Consider the following 20,897-nt stretch of genomic DNA (forward strand, 5'->3'; position numbering starts at 1 on the left):
CTGTAAGCATATGGCAGTGAATTTGTGCTAACATTTAACCCAGATCTTTTTTTTTTTTTTTAAAGATTTTATTTATTTATTTGACAGACAGAGATCACAAGTAGGCAGAGAGGCAGGCAGAGAGAGAGAGGAGGAAGCAGGCTCCCTGCTGAGCAGAGAGCCCGATGTGGGGCTCGATCCCAGGACCCTGGGATCATGACCTGAGCCGAAGGCAGAGGCTTTAACCCACTGAGCCACTCAGGCGCCCCTTAACCCAGATCTTGCAAGATAATTTCAATTATGCCTGTCTTTCTCTTTTTTCTTTTTTTTAAGATTTTATTTATTTATTTGTCAGGGATAGAGGGAGAGAGAGCGAGCGAGCATAGGCAGACAGAGAGGCAGGCAGAGGCAGAGGGAGAAGCAGGCTCCCTGCCAAGCAAGGAGCCCGATGTGGGACTCGATCCCAGGACACTGGGATCATGACCTGAGCCGAAGGCAGCTGCTTAACCAACTGAGCCACCCAGGCGTCCCATGTCTTTTTCTTTTTTGTCATGAAAATTGTTAAGCAATTTATTGTAGTAAGTTCATTACCTACAAACCTGGCACTTTCCCCAATTTAAATGTTCCATAACCTGAAAGGGTACCTATAGGCTGAAATAGTGCAAGATTCAGTTTTCTCTTTGCCTTTCTCCATTGTTTTCAAATATTTATTGAATGCCTACTATATGCTGAGCAGTATGTTACTTTTTGAGACTATAAAGACAGTTTATGCTTTCAAAGACTGTAGGAAAGACAGGTAAATAAATAGGTAATTAAAGCAAAAGTAATGTGTACCCCAAATGTAGAGGTATATTCAAGGTGACTTTGGAGCACAGAAGAGAGATACCTAACTCAGTCTTAAATACCAAAAATTAGATGTCCAAAGAAGGCTTCAAAGAGGAAATGATACATAAACTGGAATTTGAAGGAAGAGGAGTTAGCCAGATGAGGGATTGTGGGGAGAGAGAGGACTTTCCGGGCAGCTAGAACAGCAGATGCATAGGTAGGTAGGCCCTGGAGAACGTGTCACAGCTTAGGAATTCCAAGTGGTGCAGTGGGGCTGAAGACTCCTCCTAGGACTGAAGATGAGCAGGTCTGGGAGAGGAATGAGAGAGAGAAGAGGCTTGCTAGGAGACTGGGGTCAGGGTTTGAAGGATTTTTTGGTGACTTTTTGGTGAGCTGTAAAGAACATGGTTAAATCTGTGCTGTTACAAACAGCACTTCTGAGGACAGATAAGAGAGGAGTAAAGCTGGAGGCAGCGAGAAGTAAGCTGTCACTGCCCAAGCGCGCAGAGGACAATGTTCGGACTGAAAGCTGTGCTTCACCAACAGATTCTGTCAGACTGGGAAGATTTTAAAATCGTGTAAAGATACAGAAGACTTTTTGCCCCAAGTGAATGAATACCAGAAGAATTATTTCAGCCCTGTATCTTTTTTCTTACCCTTTACTACAAATCCATACGACAGACTGGTTATAAGCTTTTCCTTGGATTTTAGGACAGAGGGTATTCTGAAGGCCCTTGGTAACCAGGAGAGTGTTCAGTAGCTAATTGGATCCTGTTACATTAGGGCTTTTTCAAGAAAATAAATTATTTTTTTTTAAGATTTTAAGATTTTTTTTTTTTTAATTTGACCCAGAGAAAGAGATCACAGGTAGGCAGAGAGGCGGCGGAGGTGGGGGGGGGACAGGCTCCCCGCCAAGCAGAGAGCCCGACACAGGGCTCAATCCCAGGACCATGAGACCACAACCTGAGCCAAAGGCTGAGGCCTAACCCACTGAACCACCCAGGCGCCCCAAGAAAATAAATTATTTTTAAGCTGAAAAACAATAATCACATTTGCATCTTGAAAGACTTCATTTGGTGACTACATTTTGATGGCATCAGTAGTGCTGATAAAGATTATTAGCTTTTCCAAAAGGTTAGAGTAGGATGAGGCTAATTGCTTTAGCATAGACAGGTGAGCAAAAGTGCATGTTGACCATATTTTCTCTGACCTCACTGGATCGTTTTCCTAAAGTGTTGATGGGTTTCCCTGTTACTTTTGTTCTTTAAGATTTTATTTTTAAGCAATCTCTTGACCCAATGTGGGGCTCGAACTCAGAACCACGAGACTGAGAGTCAGAGCTCCAGGCACCCCCACTGTACTTTTATTATTTTTTTAAGATTTTATTTATATATTTGACAGAGATTACAAGTAGGCAGAGAGGCAGGTAGAGAGAGAAGGGGAAAGCAGGCTCCCTGCTGAGCAGAGAGCCCGATGCGGGGTTCAATCCCAGGACCCTGGGATCATGACCTGAGCCGAAGGCAGAGGTTTTAACCCACTGAGCCACCCAGGCACCCCTGTACTTTTATTTTAAAACAAGATTTAGAAGTACAGTTTTGGTATAATCTAAAACATTCTCCCCTGTGCTTCCTCTCCCAGAATCTGTGGTTGTGAAAGATTGAGGGTTTTGAGGCCAGAGACTGGTACAAAAGAGGTGGATACCTCATACATGGAAATCAAAGAATAAAGTGGGTTTGAATTACTGGCTGGCGCGAGTTTGATAGAAACCCCACTGACACGGTCATCCTTGGTTCCTGTTGCAGGAATTGCTGTTGACTCATAGTGTAGCCAGGTGCTGATTACTCAGAATTTTTATTTAGTAGATGATGAAGGCTTTATTCTCCTGCTTTCTTCTTCTTTTTTAAAAAAGAATGTTTAAGGGGATTCCTTGTTAGACATTCCTAAATAACTTTTACAGATATGATAGCTGTTATCTGACATTTTTGGTCTTCTTACTGAGTATATGGCTCAGAATATTCCTTGGTCATGTTTAGATTTCTTTCTCTCTTGAAGTGAGATTGAGGGCGAGATGAGTTAGAAAGAGTTATGAAACAGACGGAAGGAGAGAAGCGGCGGTGGCCAAGAGTCATCTCTCTGAGTCAACAGCACTGAATGCCAGTTCACTGGGGAACACTGGGTTTGTTTCCAAACCCTGGGATGGGCAGCTCTTTGACGTCTGACTCTTCAGTTTCACACATCACTGATAACTTCTGGTTCCTTAATAGAGGCTGCTGGGACTTCATTTTTATGAATATCATATTTCATAAAGTACCTTTTTCTTTCAAACTCATCATCACTTTCACTGTAACTCCTAAAATCTTACTTTCAGCCCATGAAAAAGTACTATTTGGAGTAGAAAGAATAGTAAATGGAAAGCCAGTAAGATGGAGGTGTACTAACTTCCAATCGATAACAAACACATGTAATTCTCAGTAAATCTTTAAAAAAACAAACAAACCATTTTTCCTTAGGCTTTGAACTTTTGTTAATACTCAAAGACTAACTGAGTTATTACTACAAAAAATAGTAATTCAGTTGCTAAAGAAAGAGTATTCATAGCTCAGTAGTTAGTACTGTATAAAAAGAAACATTTTTTTTTAACTGTTGGGTTCCCTCCACACATAGTGCTTTTAGTAGGTGGTGCTTAGTGGTTGGTGCCGTGGAAGACAGACACCATACTGACAGATTCTGTCAGACTGAGATTTATAAAATCATGTAAAGATACAGAAGACTTTTTGAGATAACTAGGCTTCCTAGTGGGCTTTAAAAACACTTTAGGTTCAGCATGTCCAAGAGAATGTTCTGCGGTGAGGGAAGTGTTCTGAATCTGCACTATCCAGTGTAATGGCCATCTGTGGTTATTGGGCATCTGAAATTTGGCTAGTACAACCGAGGAACTGAATTGCAAGTTGTGTCTAATATAAGTACATTAAGTATTAATAAATTTAAATTATCATGTGGAGCTAGTGACCATAGTATGAGGCAATGCCTCTTTAGGTATTTGAGAACTGAACAGCACCTTGGACAACCATTACTTCAGTGACCAGTCATTAAAATATACCCTATTGTAATATACCCTATTGTAATTATAAAATATTCTGTAGTGTAATCAATATTTATTTGTAGTACCTTTGGAAGTGTCATCTTTTATTTTGCTTCTGTTAGAACTGAAGGAACTACAGTATAGGTATACCTCAGAGATAATGTGGGTTGAGTTCCACACCACTGCAGTAAAGCAGCTATCACAATAAAGTGAGCCAAATGAATATTTTTGCTTCCTAGTGCACGTAAAAGGTACGTTTACACTATACTGCAGTCTGTTATTAAGTGCACAGTAGCATTATGTCTAAAAAACTAATGTATACATTTTATTTTATTTTTTTAAAAAGATTTTATTTATTTATTTGACAGACAGATCACAAGTAGGCAGAGAAGCATGCAGGGAGAGAGGGAGAAGCAGGCTCCCCACCCAGCAGAGAACCCGATGCAGGGCTCGATCCCAGGACCCTGAGATCATCACCTGAGCTGAAGGCAGAGGCTCAACTCACTGAGCCACCCAGGTGCCCCTAAAAAACTAATCTATACATTTAAAAAAATTTTTTTCTTTAAAGGTTTTTTTGTCAGAAAAGAGAGAAAGAGAACAAAAGCAGGGGCAGCTGCAGGCAGAGGGAGAAGCAGGCTCCCTGCCAGCAGATAGCCTGATGTGGGACTTGATCCCAGGATGCTGGGATCATGACCTGAGCCCAAGGCAGACGCCTCACTAACTCATCCACCCAGGCATACCACATCTTATCTTAAAAACACTTTGTTGCTGGGGCAACAGGGTGGTTTAGTAAGCATCTGATTCTTGGTTTCTGCTCAGGTCATGATCTCCTGGGTCATGAGATTGAGCCCTGTGTGGGGCTCTGCACTCTGCGGGTATCTGCTTGAAGATTCTCTCCCTCTCCCCCCACTCTCTCACATGCTCTCGCTCTCTCTCTCACTCTTTCTCAGATAAATATTTTTTTAAAAATTTGTTACTGGAAAAAAAATAAAAAGACTTTAGGGGCACCTGGTGGCTTAGTTGGTTAAGCAGTCTTCACCAGGAACAGATTCCATCTCAAGAAACCACATTCTTGGAGCGCCTTGGTGGCTCAGTAGGTTGAGCCTCTGCCTTCGGCTCAGGTCATGATCTCAGAGTCCTGGGATCAAGCCCCATGACCGGCTTCCTGCTCGGCAGGGAGCCTGCTTCCCTCTCTCTCTCTGCCTACTTGTAATCTCTATCTGAGAAATAAATAAATAAAATCTTTAGGAAAAAAAAAAGCCAAAACACCATATTCTTTGCTCATCACTAAGAAGCACCTCCTCATCTGTTCAAGTTTGATCATTAGATGGCGGCAATTTAGTCCCATCTTCAGGCTCCATTACTGACTCTAGTTCTCCTTCTTTTAACACCACATCTGCAGTTACTTCCTCCACTGGAGTCTTGAACCTTTCAAAATTATCCAGGAGGGTAGGAATCAACTTCTTCCAGAGTCCCATTAGTGTTGTTATTTGAACAAACCCTTCCCATGAATCACGAGTGGGTTGTTGTTTTTTTTTTTAAGTAAGCGTTCTTAATGGTATGTAGATTGGTGAATCCTTTTCTGTAGACTTTCATTTTACTTTGCCCAGATCCATCAGAGGAATCACTGTCTATCACAGCTACAGCTATACAAAATACATTTCTTAAATAATAAGGCTTGAAGGTTAAAATTACTCCTTGATCCATGGGCTTCACAATAGATGCCGTGTAGCGGGCTTGGAAACAAAGTTAATCTCACTGTACATCTCCATCTGAGCCCTTGGGTGACCAGGTACATTGTCAATGAGCAGTAATATTTTCAAAGGAATTTTCTTTCTAGGTAGCAGTTCTCAAGGTTAGGCTTAAGATAATTTGTAAACCATGTGGTAAACAGATGTAATGTCATCCAAGCTCTGTTGTTCCCTTTGTAGAGGACAGGCAGAGTAGAGTTAGCATAGTTCTTAAAGGCCCTAGGATTCTTAGACTGGTCAGTGAGCACTGGCTTCTACTTAAAGTCACCAGCTCCATTAGCCCTTGACAAGAGAGTCAGCCTATCCTTTAAAGCTTTGAAGCCAGGCATTGATTTTTCCTCTCCAACTGTGAAAGTCCTAGATGGCATCGTCTTCCAATTTAAGGCTGTCTTCATTGACATTGAAAATCTGTTTAGTGTAGTCACCTTTGTTAGCTGTCCTAGAAAGATCTTCTGGAGAACTTGCAGCTTCCACAACACCATTTGCTGCTTCTCCTTGCATTTTTATGTCATGGAGATGGCTTCTTTCCTTAAACCTCATGAACCAACCTTTTCTAGCTTCAGACTTTTCTTCTGCAGCTTTCTTCACCTTTCTCAGCCCTCACAGAATTGAAGAGAGCTAGAGACTTTCTCTGGATTAGGCTTTGGCTTAAATGAGTTTGTGGCTGGTTTGATCTTCTATCTAAACCACTTGGACTTTCTCCTTATCAGCAATAAGGCTATCTTGCTTTCTAATCACTCATGTGTTCACTGGAGTAGCACTTTTAATTTCCTCCAAGAACTTCCCTTTGGATTTACAACTTGGCTAACTCTGGTACTAGAGGTGTAGCTTCTGGCCATCTTGGTCTTCCACACACCTCCTTCACTAAGCTTAATCATTTCTAGCTTTTGATTTAAAGTGTGAGACCTGTGACTCTTCCTTTCCCTTGAACACTTGAAGGCCATTGTAGGGTTATTGATGGGCCTAATTTCAATAATGTTCTGTCTCAGGGGCTAGGGAGTCCTGAGGAGAGGGAGAGAGATGGGGGAATAGCCAACTGGTGGGTGGAGAGGTCAGAATCCACACAACATGTTGATTAAGTTCACAATCTCATGGGGGCTTCTTGGTGCACCAAAACAGTCACAATATTAACGTCAAAGATCACTGATGACAGATCACTATAACATATTACAATAATGTAAAGTTTGAAATATTGCAAGAATTACCAAATGTGACACAGAGACCCAAAGTGACCAAATTCTGTTGGAAAAATAGTGCCAATAGACTGGCTTGGCACAGGGTTGTCACACACCGTCGGTTTGTAAAAAATGCAGGATCTGCAAAGCACAATAAAATGAGGTCTGCCTAAGCAAGGAAGATCACAGAGGAAGTTAAATGCGGAATTTATTTACTTCAGGTCTTTATTTTCATGTCATCTGCTCAGTGAGGCCCTTCTCACACAGTTTGTCATGCAGCACAACAGTTAGCCCACTTGTTGCCATTTCTTGAGTAGTTTTTCTCTATCATCCTTACTACCATCTGACATCTTAGAAAGAAGGCATGGGTTTTGTTTTTTTGCCACTGTATTCACTACGGTGTCCCCAACACCTGGAATAATATCCTGATACTTTAGAGGTGCTCTGGAAATATTTGTGGAATGAATAAATAAGACTTGTGGTTTCCCAATAATAATCCAATTCATTAAATAGCTATTTTGCCTTGTATGGCAAACACTGAGCTAGATTCGTTATAATAAAGTGCACCATGGCCACTGCTCTCTTCCATATTAAACCACATCTTCGAGGCATTACTTGAAACATAACATTGAATTGGTTAAGTCAATGGTTTGACTCTGCTGTCAAATTTCAGAAGCACAGGGGAGCTTGGCAATAATTTGATGTCATATGATGGGTTGAAAGTTCCATCAGTGTCACTTACAGCCTCTTCCCACCTCCCTCAGCCTCACAGCCTGTGAATCTTTTGGTCCGTTTCTTTTCCCCCACATCTTCTCATCTCCATTCAGCTAATTCTCACTTCTGTCCGGGCCTACCTTTCCCACTGCCTCTACTGCATTCTGACTCTGCAAATCCTTAACCCAACTGTGAAAAAAACCTTTCATCTTTATTAACTGAAACTTTCCTGTTTAATACATTTTTTACCACTCTTTCCCCAGTTCTAGAAGCATCTCCTGACCCCTAGAGCATCCTTAAGAACTTACCATCTTGGGATGCCTGGGTGGCTCGGTTGAGTGGCTGCTTTTGGCTCAAGTCATGATCCCAGGGTCCTGGGATTAATTCTGGTATCGGTCTTCATGCTCAGCAGGGAGCCTGCTTCTCCCTCTGCCTGCTGCTCCCCCTACTTGTACTCTCGAGTACTCTCTCTCTAGCTAATAAATAAATAAAATCTTAAAAAAAAAAAAAAAAAAAAAAAGAACTTACTGTCTTCAAAACAAAAACTTGAAGAGAAAGCGAAAAGGCAGAATCTGTGTAGCGCACCAGGGTTCTAGCCTGAGGTCTCCCATCGCACAGAGCAGAAAGCAGTCCTGTGGCGTGACTTCCCTTTCTTTCTCCCATAAACACAGGCCAGCGCATTGTAGGCTCTCAGACATGCGCGTTACTAGAGGCCTGCCCTATGGATTGACTCTATGACAGAAAAGCCTATCAGAACCTCCTGAGTTTTTCCTGAAGAACTATGGTGTTTGTATTTAAGCACTGGGTGGGGGGAATCATTTCATAAAGAATCTAAGTGGGGTGAGAGGGGGCCAAATATTTTAGGCAGCTTCACTCATCCGACTCTTTTTAGAAATTCTCTTTTTTAATCCTCACAACGTCTTTGAAATTCTGTCCATCTTGCAGATGTGGAAACTGAGGCTCATGTAAGTTAAGTAACTTGTTCAGAGTTGCCTAATCAGTAAATGGGAAAGCTGAAATTTTACAGTTACTTGTGACTCCAGAGCCTCTGCTCTCTTTCTATAGAATTTTTTTTTAAGATTTTATTTATTTATTTGAAAGACAGAGATCACAAGTAGGCAGAAAGGCAGGCAGAGAGAGAGGAAGGGAAGCAGGTTCCCTGCTGAGTAGAGAGCCTGATGAGGGGGCTTGATTCCAGAACCCTGGGATCATGACCTGAGCTGAGGGCAGAGGCTCTAACCCACTGAGCCACCCATGCGCCCCTCTGCTCTCTTTCATTGGTAAGCCACGTTGCCTTCTGGAAGTCAGGGTAGTCAGGCAGCAAGAATTACCCTATTGGATGCAGAATAGGAAGGAGGTGTGTTTACTTTTGCATCCAGTGAAGCAGCTACAGAAAGAAACTGGTGTCATCTGGGGTAAATAAGATGAGTATCCAGTGATACCAGGGGCTCTGTCTTGACTTAACACTTTCTGTCGCTTTCAGCCTGTTGCTTTCTGCTGAGGAACTTGAGCCTAATAGTAGTGATTATGTGGGGTTTTATATAAACATTTACCTGACAGATTTGTCTCCTTTGAAAAAAGTTACTACTTGCAAAGCCTACGTTCTCAAAAACCATCATACATTCTCAAAACCCAACATGCCATTCCCCTCCCGCCCCCGCAAAAGCAAGAATTTCACAGCAGTTCTCTGAGTTGTTTCGAACGATTTCTTCCAGCCTCCATCTATAGCACTTTCCCCCTTAATTGCCTTTTCTCACTAGATATTTTGAGCAAAGCTTAGAATTGAAGAATGTTGTTTCTTCCCTTTGTCCAAGGTTACTAAATATTGGTTGCATGTCCACTATGCCCTGGGTTGTGTGAAGCATTGAGGGTTTAAAGATAAATACATCACTGTCCCTGCCCAAGAGAAGTTTCTAGCCTGTAAGAGAGGTCAGAAGATCATTGCAATTTAAGGTGATATGTCCGTCACAATCAGTCATAATCAGCTCTTTACCTCTCCAATCTTATGTCTTTTTTTTTTTTTTTTTAAAGATTTTATTTATTTATTTGACAGAGAGAAATCACAAGTAGTCGGAGAGGCAGGCAGAGAGAGAGAGAGGGAAGCAGGCTCCCTGCTGAGCAGAGAGCCCGATGCGGGACCCTGAGATCATGACCTGAGCCGAAGGCAGTGGCTTAACCCACTGAGCCACCCAGGTGCCCCTCCAATCTTATGTCTTAATGCTTGTATCTTTTTCTCACCTCTGTCATCTCTTCTGTGACTGACTCTCTTTGATCTTAGCTCTAACTTCTTTTGAGATATTTTCTTTGATCTCTCAGGGCAAAGCTGGACACTCCCACCCCTACCAGTCTGTTTGCATAGTTCCTAAGTACTGATTATTATAGATCCTATTTACTTGAGCTGTCAACACCTTAAGGGCTAAAACTTGTTTTTAGCACCAACCCATTGCTGGGGACATAATCAATGATCAGCAAACCTTTACTGGAATTCTTCTTGAATGACGAAAGACTCATTAGAGTGGAAGCAACGTTTGAGCCAGTTTTTAAAGGATAAGTAGAAGCTCCATAGAATCCAGGCCAAGTGAAGGATTTGTGCAAATAGATGAGGCCTTGAAAAGTTTTTACAACTGCCTGACATGGCTTTCTAATTTCCACATGGAGTTTGAGAAACAGGTTATTGTCGGATGTTATCTCCTGTAACTATCCAGAGCCAGCCAGACTAGGTTAGAGTTACATCATGGGGTAAAGAATAAGAAGCTGCTCCCTCCCCCAGTTATAGATCCAGAAGTTGAAAATCAGACCTTTTCTTCAGTATGTATCTGTGTGACCTATCAGTACTTTCTGTTGGTCATCTTTCCTAAAGGGAAGTGACTTTCTTCCCAGCCTTTCATAAGAGCTCAACTCAGGCTGAGAGAAAGTAGTACACCAAGATAAACTGAGGGAGATGTGATTAAAATCACTAAGAGTTTATTCTACTAAGTAATCCAACTTATACTGGTACTTCAACATAGAAGTATATTTAAATGAAAGCATTATGCCCCTGGGGTTGATCTTATAAACTGCTTATTGAAATATAAGTCATAGTGGCATGTTAGTGTGTGATATGACCTGCTTGCCAACAAAGGCTTTGGAGTTATAAATGTCTCTAAGAGTTCTGTGTTTTAGTTTGTTTTTTTTTTTTTTTAGATTCTGTTTATTTATTTGACAGAGAGATCACAAGTGGACAGAGAGGTAGGCAGAGAGAGAGGGGAAAGCAGGCTCCCCGCTGAGCAGAGAGCTGGATGCAGGGCTCGATCCCAGGACCCTGAGATCATGACCTGAGCTGAAGGCAGAGGCTTAACCCACTGAGATACCCAGGAACCCCTAAACGTCTCTAAGAGTTTTGAATGCCTTGCTCTTTATAGGTTACTTGCAGTGTTTAGAAGCAATTCCTTATTTTTTTTTAAGATTTTATTTATTTATTTGACAGAGAGAGATTACAAGTAGGCAGAGAGAGAGAGAGAGGAGGAAGCAGGCTCCCCTCCAAGCAGAGAGCCCGATGTAGGACTCGATCCCAGGACCCTGGGATCACGACCACAGCCGAAGGCAAAGGCTTAACCCACTGAACCACCCAGGCGCCCTAGAAGCAATTCTTTAAAAAAAAAAAAAAATGAAGCTCTGGTTAGAGGGCTTCAAGTGCTGTCTTTGCCTATTAAACTTTATTTTTATAAGGCCTTTTGCTCTTTCCATAAATATAATAGGAAGAGATTCACAAATTTTAATATCACTTTCCCCTCCTTGAGGCAGTAAGCTGTGGAGGAAATGTACTCTAAAAAGAAAGTATTTTTTATAGGTGACAATTAAGAAATAGTTGTCTACTTCCTATAAAGTTAAAATGAGATTGCCCTTTGCATTTTTTTAAAAAGATTTTATTTATTTACTTGACAGAGATCACCAGTAGGCAGAGAGGCGGACAGAGAGAGAGAGAGGGAAGCAGGCTCCCTGCCGAGCAGAGAGCCCGATGCGGGGCTCGATCCCCAGACTCTGGGATCATGACCTGAGCCGAAGACAGAGGCTTTAACCCACTGAGCCACTCAGGCACCCCTGCATTTTTTTTTTTTTTTTTTTTTAAAGTAGGCTCCAAACTCACAGCCCGGAGATTGAGACCTGAGCTGAGATCAAGAACCAGCCGCTGAACCAAGTGCCCCGTCCTTTGCGTTTCTAACATATATTACATGGAAAACTAGAATGAACTCAAGGCTTTGATTGTTAAATTTTATGGTGTTTTTTTTTTTTTTCAAGATTTTATTTATTTGAGAGAGAGAGAGCACAAGCAGGCAGAGCGGCAGAGGAAGAGGGAGAAACAGGGAGCCGATGTGGAGCTTGATCCCACAGCCCTGGAATCATGACCCAAGCCAACAGCAGACGCTTAACCGCTTCACCCCCCGAGCCACCCAAGCACCCCAATTGTTAAATTTTAAAGTCATCAGTGGACCAGTATCTTCCTCTCTCTCTCTCTCTTTCAGCTTGCCTGCTTACCAGTTAGCACCAAGTAAATATTGATTGTTGGAATGAAACTGAAACAGGCTGAGTAGGGATTGTGTATCAGCTTGGTGCATAGGCAGCAGAAGGATCAGAGAAATTTGTGTTGTAGAGAATGGGCTTCCTTGGAAAATGAATATATCTTTAGGAAATAGGTATTTCCTTGACCATTTACACAAGCGCCAAAGTGAGTCCTGGGGTTAGCATTGGGAGACTTGGGTTTCAGTCCTGGCTCTGAGCAAGGCAGTTAATGGTCACTCAGAATGCTTTCATTCTTTTAAGTTTTATTGCCACCTTCACAGTGCTCTAGAGTAAATAATGAGCCAAGCCGAGCTAGGCATTAAATTTAGCAGGTGGTAAACTGGAGCTATACCAGGATCCATAAATCTATTGTTGTAGTCTTGTATGGTGCTGTCAGCATAAACTGAATGCTGCCGTTTCCGGTTTGTGCGTGTGTGTGAGTACGCGCTGTTCCATCTGCTTAATGTTTTGTACAACAGCCCTGATTATGTTCGGACTTCCTCCTTAATCTGCTTCTTCCAGTTTGCTCTCTGGATGCATGATACAAAAATGTCATCCTCTTCCGTTTCTGACTAACCTCTTTGTAATGGCTGAGTTTTTGCCATCTACCATTGTTCGCTGCTCCTGGCCTTTCCTTTCTTGACTTGTTTTTTTTTTTTTTTTACAACTGTGATCCTTGGTGCTTGCATTAATCCGAGTGTTCCATGTGCCAGGCACATTGCAGAGGGCTTTATTTATGTTCATGTCATTTAGTCCTTACACCTGCCTTGTGCTGCTAAGCATGGTTATGCCCCACTTTACAAATCAGAAAACTGAGACGCAGAGGTAAAGGTACTTGCCTAGTGTTAACACCTAGTGATAGATCTGGAATTAAATTTTCAGTTGCCTTCAGAGCTCTCCTCCCCTTTTTTTTAAAATTTTGTCATTTATTTTTTAAGATTTTTATTTATTATTTGACAGAGCACAAGCAGGGGGAGCAGCAGGCAGAAGGAGGGGAAGAAGCAGGCCCCCAAGATCATGACCCAAGCCGAAGGCAGGCATTTAACCAGCCGAGTCCCCTTGGCACCCCCAAAGCTCACCCTCTTAAGCATATGCTGTGTCATGGCCACGATGATGCAGACAGTGGTGGTGACGACGATTACAATACTTTGTTGAGCACCTACTGGGTTCTGGGCAGTGCATTTGACACACTTTGCCTCCCCATTTTATAGTGTAGAAGCTGCAGCTACACAGGCTCTGCTGATAGGTAAGTGCCAGAGTTTAAAGGCTTTGGGCATTCGTACATTAAAGCATTCTTTCAATATGTTTTTACTTTTTAATGGTCTATATAATGTTTTTCTGACTACTACCAGTATGAGCAATTAAATATTGCCCAAGTTTCTCTGCAATTTTTTTCTTAACCACTGTCTTGGCATTATCAGTTTCTTATTTGTTACCTTTGGATTTTTTAATTTTTTTGTTTTTTGGGGTTCTTTTTTTATCTACATCAAAAGCAGATAATCGGGATAAGATAATGGGAGGCAAAGGAGAAGGTGTTAAGAAAAGGCAAAAGGAGGGACGCCTGGGTGGCTCAGTTGGTTAAGCAGCTGCCTTTGGCTCAGGTCATGATCCCAGCGTCCTGGGATCGAGTCCCACATCGGGCTCCTTGCTCGGCGGGGAGCCTGCTTCTCCCTCTGCCTCTGCCTGCCATTCTGTCTGCCTGTGCTCGCTCTCTCCCCTCTCTCTCTCTGATAAATAAATAAAATTAAAAAAAAAAAAAAAGAAAAGAAAAGGCAAAAGGGAAGTCCAAATGCTAGAAATTATTCTGTGATCTCGGTTTGGAAAACAAAGATTTAAACTAAAACCTCTTGTTTTTTAGCAGCTGTCATTTGTTGAAGGACTTTGGCACTTAAAAATTCATCAAGCTGTGTCCTTAATATTTATGTGTTTGGGCTACATGTAAATTAGTTATGTTATAAAAAAAGAAAAATCAGTATGCAAGCTGGACCTTCAGTTGCTGCATGGGGTTAGCTGATATTTCCTTGCATTATAAGAACATGTAGGGTTACTCCCAGTAGTTTTATAATCCCCAAGATCACATGGTGGTTACTGAGCTTTAGCAGAAACAGAAATGTTGTATAATATCTTCCAAACGTTTATTTCAAGTTTACTATTTTAGTAAGGAAAATGTTCAGAACTGTTTCTTTTTATTTTTAGAAAAGGTATATTCAGTCCTAAAATATCCTTCCTGATGTTATTAATTCCCCAAGTATAGATCAAATCCTGCCTTGGGTATGCCACTTAGAGCAAGGAAATACTACGATTTTAGAGCAAGCCGTGAAATGTGAGAACAGTCGATACTTCTGAGGCAAGCCTGTATTGAACACATACCTTCGAGTTGAATTCTACGCCCATCAGCCTGCTGTGCATAACCCTGATGTTTTCTGTATGATCACGTTTGCAAGTTCTTCGGTAGGCTCCCGAGCAGGCTCCCATTCTTCTGTGGCGGGGAGTCTGGAGAGCTGCCGCCAAGCTCCGGGTCAGGAAAAGTAGGTGTGGCTGTTTAGGGCTGTGCCGCTCCTGTAGTTGGCAGGTCCCCTCCCCTTCCTGCACTTGAGCTCTTCACAGTGTGCGCTCTGGAATGACAGGCATTCCTGTGTGCGGAGAGCCAGAGTGAAGACATATTTGTACGAACCCCAAGTGTCCAGGCCAGGATACAGGGAGCAGAAACTCCAGCAGATTAACTGACCTCATGCCGTTTCCTGATGTCTGGCAGTGACACTGAGAGAGGAGTGCCTGTCTCCTCTCTATGTGGATTTATCTTTTGAGAAAAGTTTTCTTTGCTCCGGGACAGTTTGTTGTCGTGAAACACATCAGACAATTTAATCATGGGGCAAGCTGATGTCTCCAGACCGGTAAATCCAGATGCAGTTGGTGAGTAATAGAAGGCAAGGAAACAAAATCTTGACAGAGGCAAGGCAGATGAATAGGTGAAATTGAATACTTTATAGGAAGTTGAATGTTGTGAGGATTTTGTTGTTTATAACTTTAGGACGTTTACAACTTCGTAAAGAATGAATGAAATTTTGTAAGTTGTTTTTCACTCAGTTATATTAATTTACCGCTCATAGTTTTGTCTTACTTGATCCCTTTGGAGTTTTTTGTTTTTTGTTTTTTAACAATACTGCTAGGAAACCATCTATTAAATTCTTGTTCTTGGAGAAGATAAGTACTGCAAGAAGTCATATTTAGAATTCAGTGTTGTTTTACTAGCTTGTTGCAGGACTTGAAATATGTATGGCCTAGAACTAGAACTGTTGATTTCTATAAATGGGACCATTTTCAAGAATTGTCATAATTTCTTAGACTCAGCTATACATTCTCCAAGTAAGTCTCCAGCTCTTCCCATTGTGCTGGTATTTCCATTTTTCAGAAGGCAGTTCTTTGGTATAAACATTTCTAAAGTCAGTGCTTTACTTTGAAGTGTTATTGTCTCGGAGATAGTTAGAGACCAAGCTGGTTAATTCCAAGTGTAGCTTAAGAGTTTCAATGCTTGTGAGTGAAGTCAAAGTCCATGGTCACTGTAGACTCGTTTTCCCAGCTGTGGGGTTTTGTGAAAGACGAAGATACAAAGGTGGGAAAAATGCTCTAAGTAGAATCGTTAAAGGTTTGAACATATAAACAAAATGAGGGAAAGCCTAGGAATCCTTTCTTGACATTACACTTAAAAAAAAAAAAAAAAAAAAAAAAAGATTTACACCTTCTCTTTGATTTAGGAAGCAGCAGAAAACATGTTCAGTCCTAGGCTGCTCTTTTTTTTCAGAAATGAAAAATGTTGATGACTTTAAAGAAAAGTTTAAAAGTGTGAGAACACAGGTAACATTCCCAAATGTCTTATGATTTAATATTATTTAGTTTCTAAAAGGGTGTTTTCCTGGTGAGAACTTGCCAGATGAAATTCCTACAAAGTATTTTTCATGTTTTACAGGAACTAAAGCACGTGGATCACAGAGTGAATCATTAAGCGACAGATATTTAGAACCAAAGTCAGGACTTGATTCACTTTACCTTGATCACCAGCAATTTTTAATTTTTTTTTAAAGATTTTATTTATTTACTTGACAGAGATCACAGCAGAGAGGCAGGCAGGAAGGGTGGGGGGGGGAGCCAGGCTCCCCAGGATCCTGGGATCATGACCTGAGCCAAAAGCAGAGGCTGAGCCACCCAGGTACCCCAATTTTTAATTTTTTTTAAAAATTGTTAATGAAATGTTTTATAAATAGAAAAAGAAAAAGGCATAGGGAAAAATATAAAAGAACCTCTGCAGCCCGTCCCCAGCTTAAGAAATGGAATTAAAAAGAGAGAGATCCCACCTCATCCCTATCTCTATGCCTGCATTCCCTTGTGATGACACTTTGTTTCTGTGCTCTCAGAGGTAACCACTCTCCTGAATTTGGTAAATTTACTTTTGGGCTAGTAAATTCTCCAGTCGTTCTTGATTAATAAGGATAAATAAGGATCTAGACATTTCTATGAGATGGAAATGAATGGGTCTTTGAAAAGCAAGAAATGGGTAAGGAGGTTTAACTTACTAGTAGGTTATAACTAACTTAGGAAAAATGCCCATCTAATATCGATATATAAAATAACTCATCTGAGTAGGTAAAGTTTGATATATTTATTTGTTAAAAAGTGAGCATCAAATTTATCAGTTTTTCTACCAGTAGTCCTTAGAAGAGACCCATGAAGGAAAAATAGAAATCACTCAGGTACTTAAGATTTTTATGTTCTCTCTAGATTTAACTTTTGGGTTTTATTTCCTATTTCCTCAATGATTCGTAGATGGCTGTAAGCTATTTTAGTGGACAGACTGCGTTCTATTATATTTCTTTTCTTTCTTTTTCTTTTTTTTTTTAAGATTTTATTTATTTATTTGATAGAGAGATCACAAGAAGGCAGAGAGGCAGGCATAGAGAGAGGAGGAAGCCGGCTCCCTGCTGAGCAGAGAGCCCAATGCAGGGCTCTATCCCAGGACCCTGGGATCACGACCCGAGCCCAAGGCAGAGGCTTAACTCACTGAGCCACCCAGGCACCCCTTCTTTCTTTCTTTTCTTTTCTTTTCAAGATTTTCTTTTTAAATGATCTCTCCACCCAGTTTGGGGCTTGAACACACAACCCCGAGATTAAGAGTCTCACACTCGACTGGCTGGGCCAGACAGATGTCCCAATTATAGTTCTTGTAATTCGGGATTTATTCTTTTGAGCAAACCGGAGCCAGGTCATGAAGGGTCAACACTGACAACTTTGAGGACTACATCACTGCTTTAAAGGCTTTTACCAGGGGCGCCTGGGGGCCTCAGTGTTAAGCGTCTGCCTTCGCTCAGGCAGGCTCCCTACTCCATAGGAAGCCTACTTCTTCCTCTCCCACTCCCCCTGCTTCTGTTCCCTCTCTCACTGTCTCTTTCTCTGTTGAGTAAATTTTTAAAAATCTTAATAAAAAAAGGCTTTTACCAAACTTAACTGTTTCTTTATGAAATTTAAAAAGCATTTCAGTGAATGGACATGTGAAAAGTCTTACCAGATTCTTTGGAAGGATAAATGTACAAAGTAAATAAAGATTTAAATCATTTTTTACAGTTCTAGGCCTATAATATAGTAGTTAGTTTTGAGCTTTGAGACTGATGGTACTGGGGCACCTGGCTGGCTCAGTTGGTAGAGCATGAGACTCTTGGTCTTGAGGTTGTGAGTTCAAGTCCCATTCTGAGGGTAGAATTTACTTTAAAAAAGTAATAAATGGGGCATCTGGGTGGCTCAGTCGTTAAGCATGCCTTCAGCTCAGGTCGTGATCCCAGAGTCTTGGAATCAAGCCCCGCATCAGGCTCCCTGCTCAGCAGGAAGCCTGCTTCTCTCTCTCCCACTCCCCCTGCTTGTGTTCCCTCTCTCACTATGTCTCTCTCTGTCAAATAAATAAAATCTTTAAAAAAAAACTAATTAGGGGCACCTGGGTGGCTCAGTGGGTTAAAGCCTCTGCCTTCAGCTCAGGTCATGATCCCAGGGTCCTGGGATCGAGCCCCACGTCGGGCTCTCTGCTCTGCAAGGAACCTGCTTTCTCCCCTCTCTCTGCCTGCCTCTCTGCCTACTTGTGATTTCTCTCTCTCTGTCAAATAAATAAAATCTTTAAAAAAAAAAAACTAATTGGGGCGCCTGGGTGGCTCAGTGGGTTAAAGCCTCTGCCTTCGGCTCAGGTCATGATCCCAGGGTCCTGGGATCGAGCCCCGAATCTGGCTCTCTGCTCAGCGGGGAGCCTGCTTCTCCCTCTCTCTCTGCCTGCTTCTCTGCCTACTTGTGATCTCTGTCTGTCAAATTAATAAATAAAATCTTAAAAAAAAAACTAATAATAAAATTCATGGTACTAGGTTGGGCACCCAGGTGTCCCCTAATTGATTATTTAAATACAGAGAAGGAATTTATGCTGTAATGTCCATTCAAAGAAATTAAGTTATCCTCAGTGGTTTGTATAAAAATAATCATCCTCAAGTGAAATATGTCCATAGGAGAGGCCTTTATATTTTCTCAAATAAAACTTTCAAGTAGAGGCACCTGAGTGGCTCAGTCAGTTAAGCGTCTGCATTCGCCTCAGGTCATGATCCCAGTGTCCTGCCTGCTTCTCTCTTTCTCTTTCTCTCTCTGTGTCAAATAAATAAGGTCCTTTGGGAGGGGGAAAAAAAAAAAAAAAACCTTCAAGTAATAATACTTTGTATTTCTTGATCAACATAAAATCTGTTTCTGTCTTCATTAATATCCTTGACCATGTATCACATTAAAACAGCCAGCTAACTGTAATTAGCACATATCCTTAAATTGAGCACAAGACCAAAGAATTTTATTTTATTTTATTGTTATTTATTTTTTAAAGAGGGAAGGGGCAGAGGAAAGGAGAAGGAGAATCCCAAGCAGGCTCCGTGCCCAGCATAGATCCCCGAATGGGCCTCAATCTCACGACCCTGAGGTCATGACCTGAGCTAAAATCAAGAGTCAGTCACTTAACGGACTGAGCCATCCAGGTCCCCAAGATCAAAGAATTTTAATAAATTCTAGTCTGAAATTTTCTTTCTCTCTGCCTTTCTATTTTACATATCTGTGTTTGTGGGGGGTTTTTTCCTTTTTGACCTTTTGTTTGCCTCTCATTCACTAATTATACATTTTTTTTTAAACATTTAGATAAGAATGTATTGCTTTAAAAAATACAGTATTATAGGGGCACCTGGGTGGCTCAGTGATTTAAAGCCTCTGCCTTTGGCTCAGGTCATGATCTCAGGGTCCTGGGATCGAGCCCCACATTGGGCTCTCTGCTCAGCAGGGAGCCTGCTTCCTCCTCTCTCTCTCTGCCTGCCTCTCTTCCTGCTTGTGATCTCTGTCTGTCAAATAAATAAATAAATAAATAAATCTTTTTAAAAAAATAGATACAGTATTATTATATTTCCTCTTTTCTACATTCATTTTCCATCACCATTTGATTCATTTTGCTCTAAAATTTGTAGTTATGGGTGATGATGGAGTCATTTGAGGTAAGGTGATTTAGAAACATACGGTCATTTGGAGGCAAAAATCAGTAAGGAGATTGTTGGATGAATAAAATCTAGGGTAGCTATGTAACAATATTAACAGAGGAATAAATAATAGGTGGGTTAATTAAAAATAAACTACTTTGGGGTGCCTGGATGGCTCACTCATTGGGCATCTGCCTTTGGTTCAGGTCATGGTTCCAGGGTCCTGGGAACAGGCCTCGTGTCGGGCTCCCTTCTTGGTAGGGAGCCTGCCTCTTCCTCTCCCACTCCCCATGCTTGTGTTCCCTCTTGTGTCTGTCTCTGTCAAATAGATAAATGAATAATCTTTTTTAAAAAATAACACTTTGAAGAAAAACACTTGGCATCATTTGGTCATGATAATTAACAAAAACATTTTTCATACTCATCTAGGTGTAATAATAAATGCTTGCTTCTGAGAAAGAAGGAATAGTCACTTTCCACATGTAATCAGGAATGAGGAGGAAGCAATTAGTATAGGGGTCTGTCATGGACTCCTTATAGGATTTTTGGTATCAAGTGTAGACTACCAACCAAAAATTATTGTCCCTTCTCTGTTCCGGTGGATTTTCTCAGTAGCTCCTTTTTTACTTGCAGGGAAACTTTGGAAAGTTTAAGCCCTTTTTCCATGAGGGAATATATTATTTTCTGACACCTCATTATAAAACCTTACTCTCAATTTGGAATTTTTATCAAAAAAGCATACACATCAGGTTGCCAAGGGCATCCCGTCTTGTTGCAGTCATGATCGATCATGATACTTTACTGGAGCTGGAATCCCAGACCTATCTGTCCCTGTAGATACAGAGCAAGACCTTCTCCCTGACTATCTTCTGCAGCTCTTTGCCCATATTTCTTTCCCGAAGGTCAGAACTTTGCAGCATTTCCAAGGGAAGTTGTGGGCGTGCTCTAGACAAAGCCTGTTTTGTTCATTAGCAGCAGCTTTTGCTTTCTGTACTTTTGTTATAGTTTTCTAAAACAGTTCTTTAAATCCAACAATAATCCTCTTTTAGAAGGCAAAAAATGAATAAATGCAATAGTGTAAGTACCACAAATTACTGTTCTCCATTTACAAAGTTTTGATGTTGTTAAAATGCTTGTATAAACACAAGATCTGTTTCGAACTCCGTGGCTGTAAAAAAAAAAAACACAGATCTATTAGATTATAAAAATAATTGATCACAGTGTATATAAGTCAAGTCATGCTGTATACCTTAAACTTAAACTAACCTTTGATCTCACCTCAGGACTTGATCTCAGGGTTGTG

General features: G+C 41.2%; 1 protein-coding gene and 1 long non-coding RNA gene across 5 annotated transcripts in view; one reads left to right on the forward strand and one right to left on the reverse strand.

Annotated features, from left to right (window-relative positions):
- The window catches only part of LOC131810253 (uncharacterized), a 30,155-nt gene extending 15,452 nt beyond the window's left edge, over window positions 1-14,703 (reverse strand). The window contains exon 1 of the long non-coding RNA XR_009345502.1: window positions 14,436-14,703. This is a non-coding gene — a long non-coding RNA (uncharacterized LOC131810253). The remainder of the gene's footprint in view (window positions 1-14,435) is intronic.
- PHACTR4 (phosphatase and actin regulator 4) overlaps window positions 1-20,897 on the forward strand; it is a 109,023-nt gene that overhangs the window by 41,875 nt on the left and 46,251 nt on the right. The window contains exon 1 of one of the 4 annotated variants that reach the window (XM_059137960.1): window positions 14,713-14,978. The exons of the other annotated variants lie outside the window; for them this stretch is intronic. Within the exon in view, the coding sequence (XP_058993943.1) occupies window positions 14,933-14,978 (46 nt within the window). The 5' untranslated portion in view covers window positions 14,713-14,932. Of the gene's footprint in view, window positions 1-14,712; window positions 14,979-20,897 lie in introns of those variants that run through there. 4 annotated transcript variants of the gene reach the window in all.

This window comes from Mustela lutreola, chromosome 10, assembly GCF_030435805.1.
Source record: "Mustela lutreola isolate mMusLut2 chromosome 10, mMusLut2.pri, whole genome shotgun sequence".
In the NCBI taxonomy this organism is placed as follows: Eukaryota; Metazoa; Chordata; class Mammalia; order Carnivora; family Mustelidae; genus Mustela; species Mustela lutreola.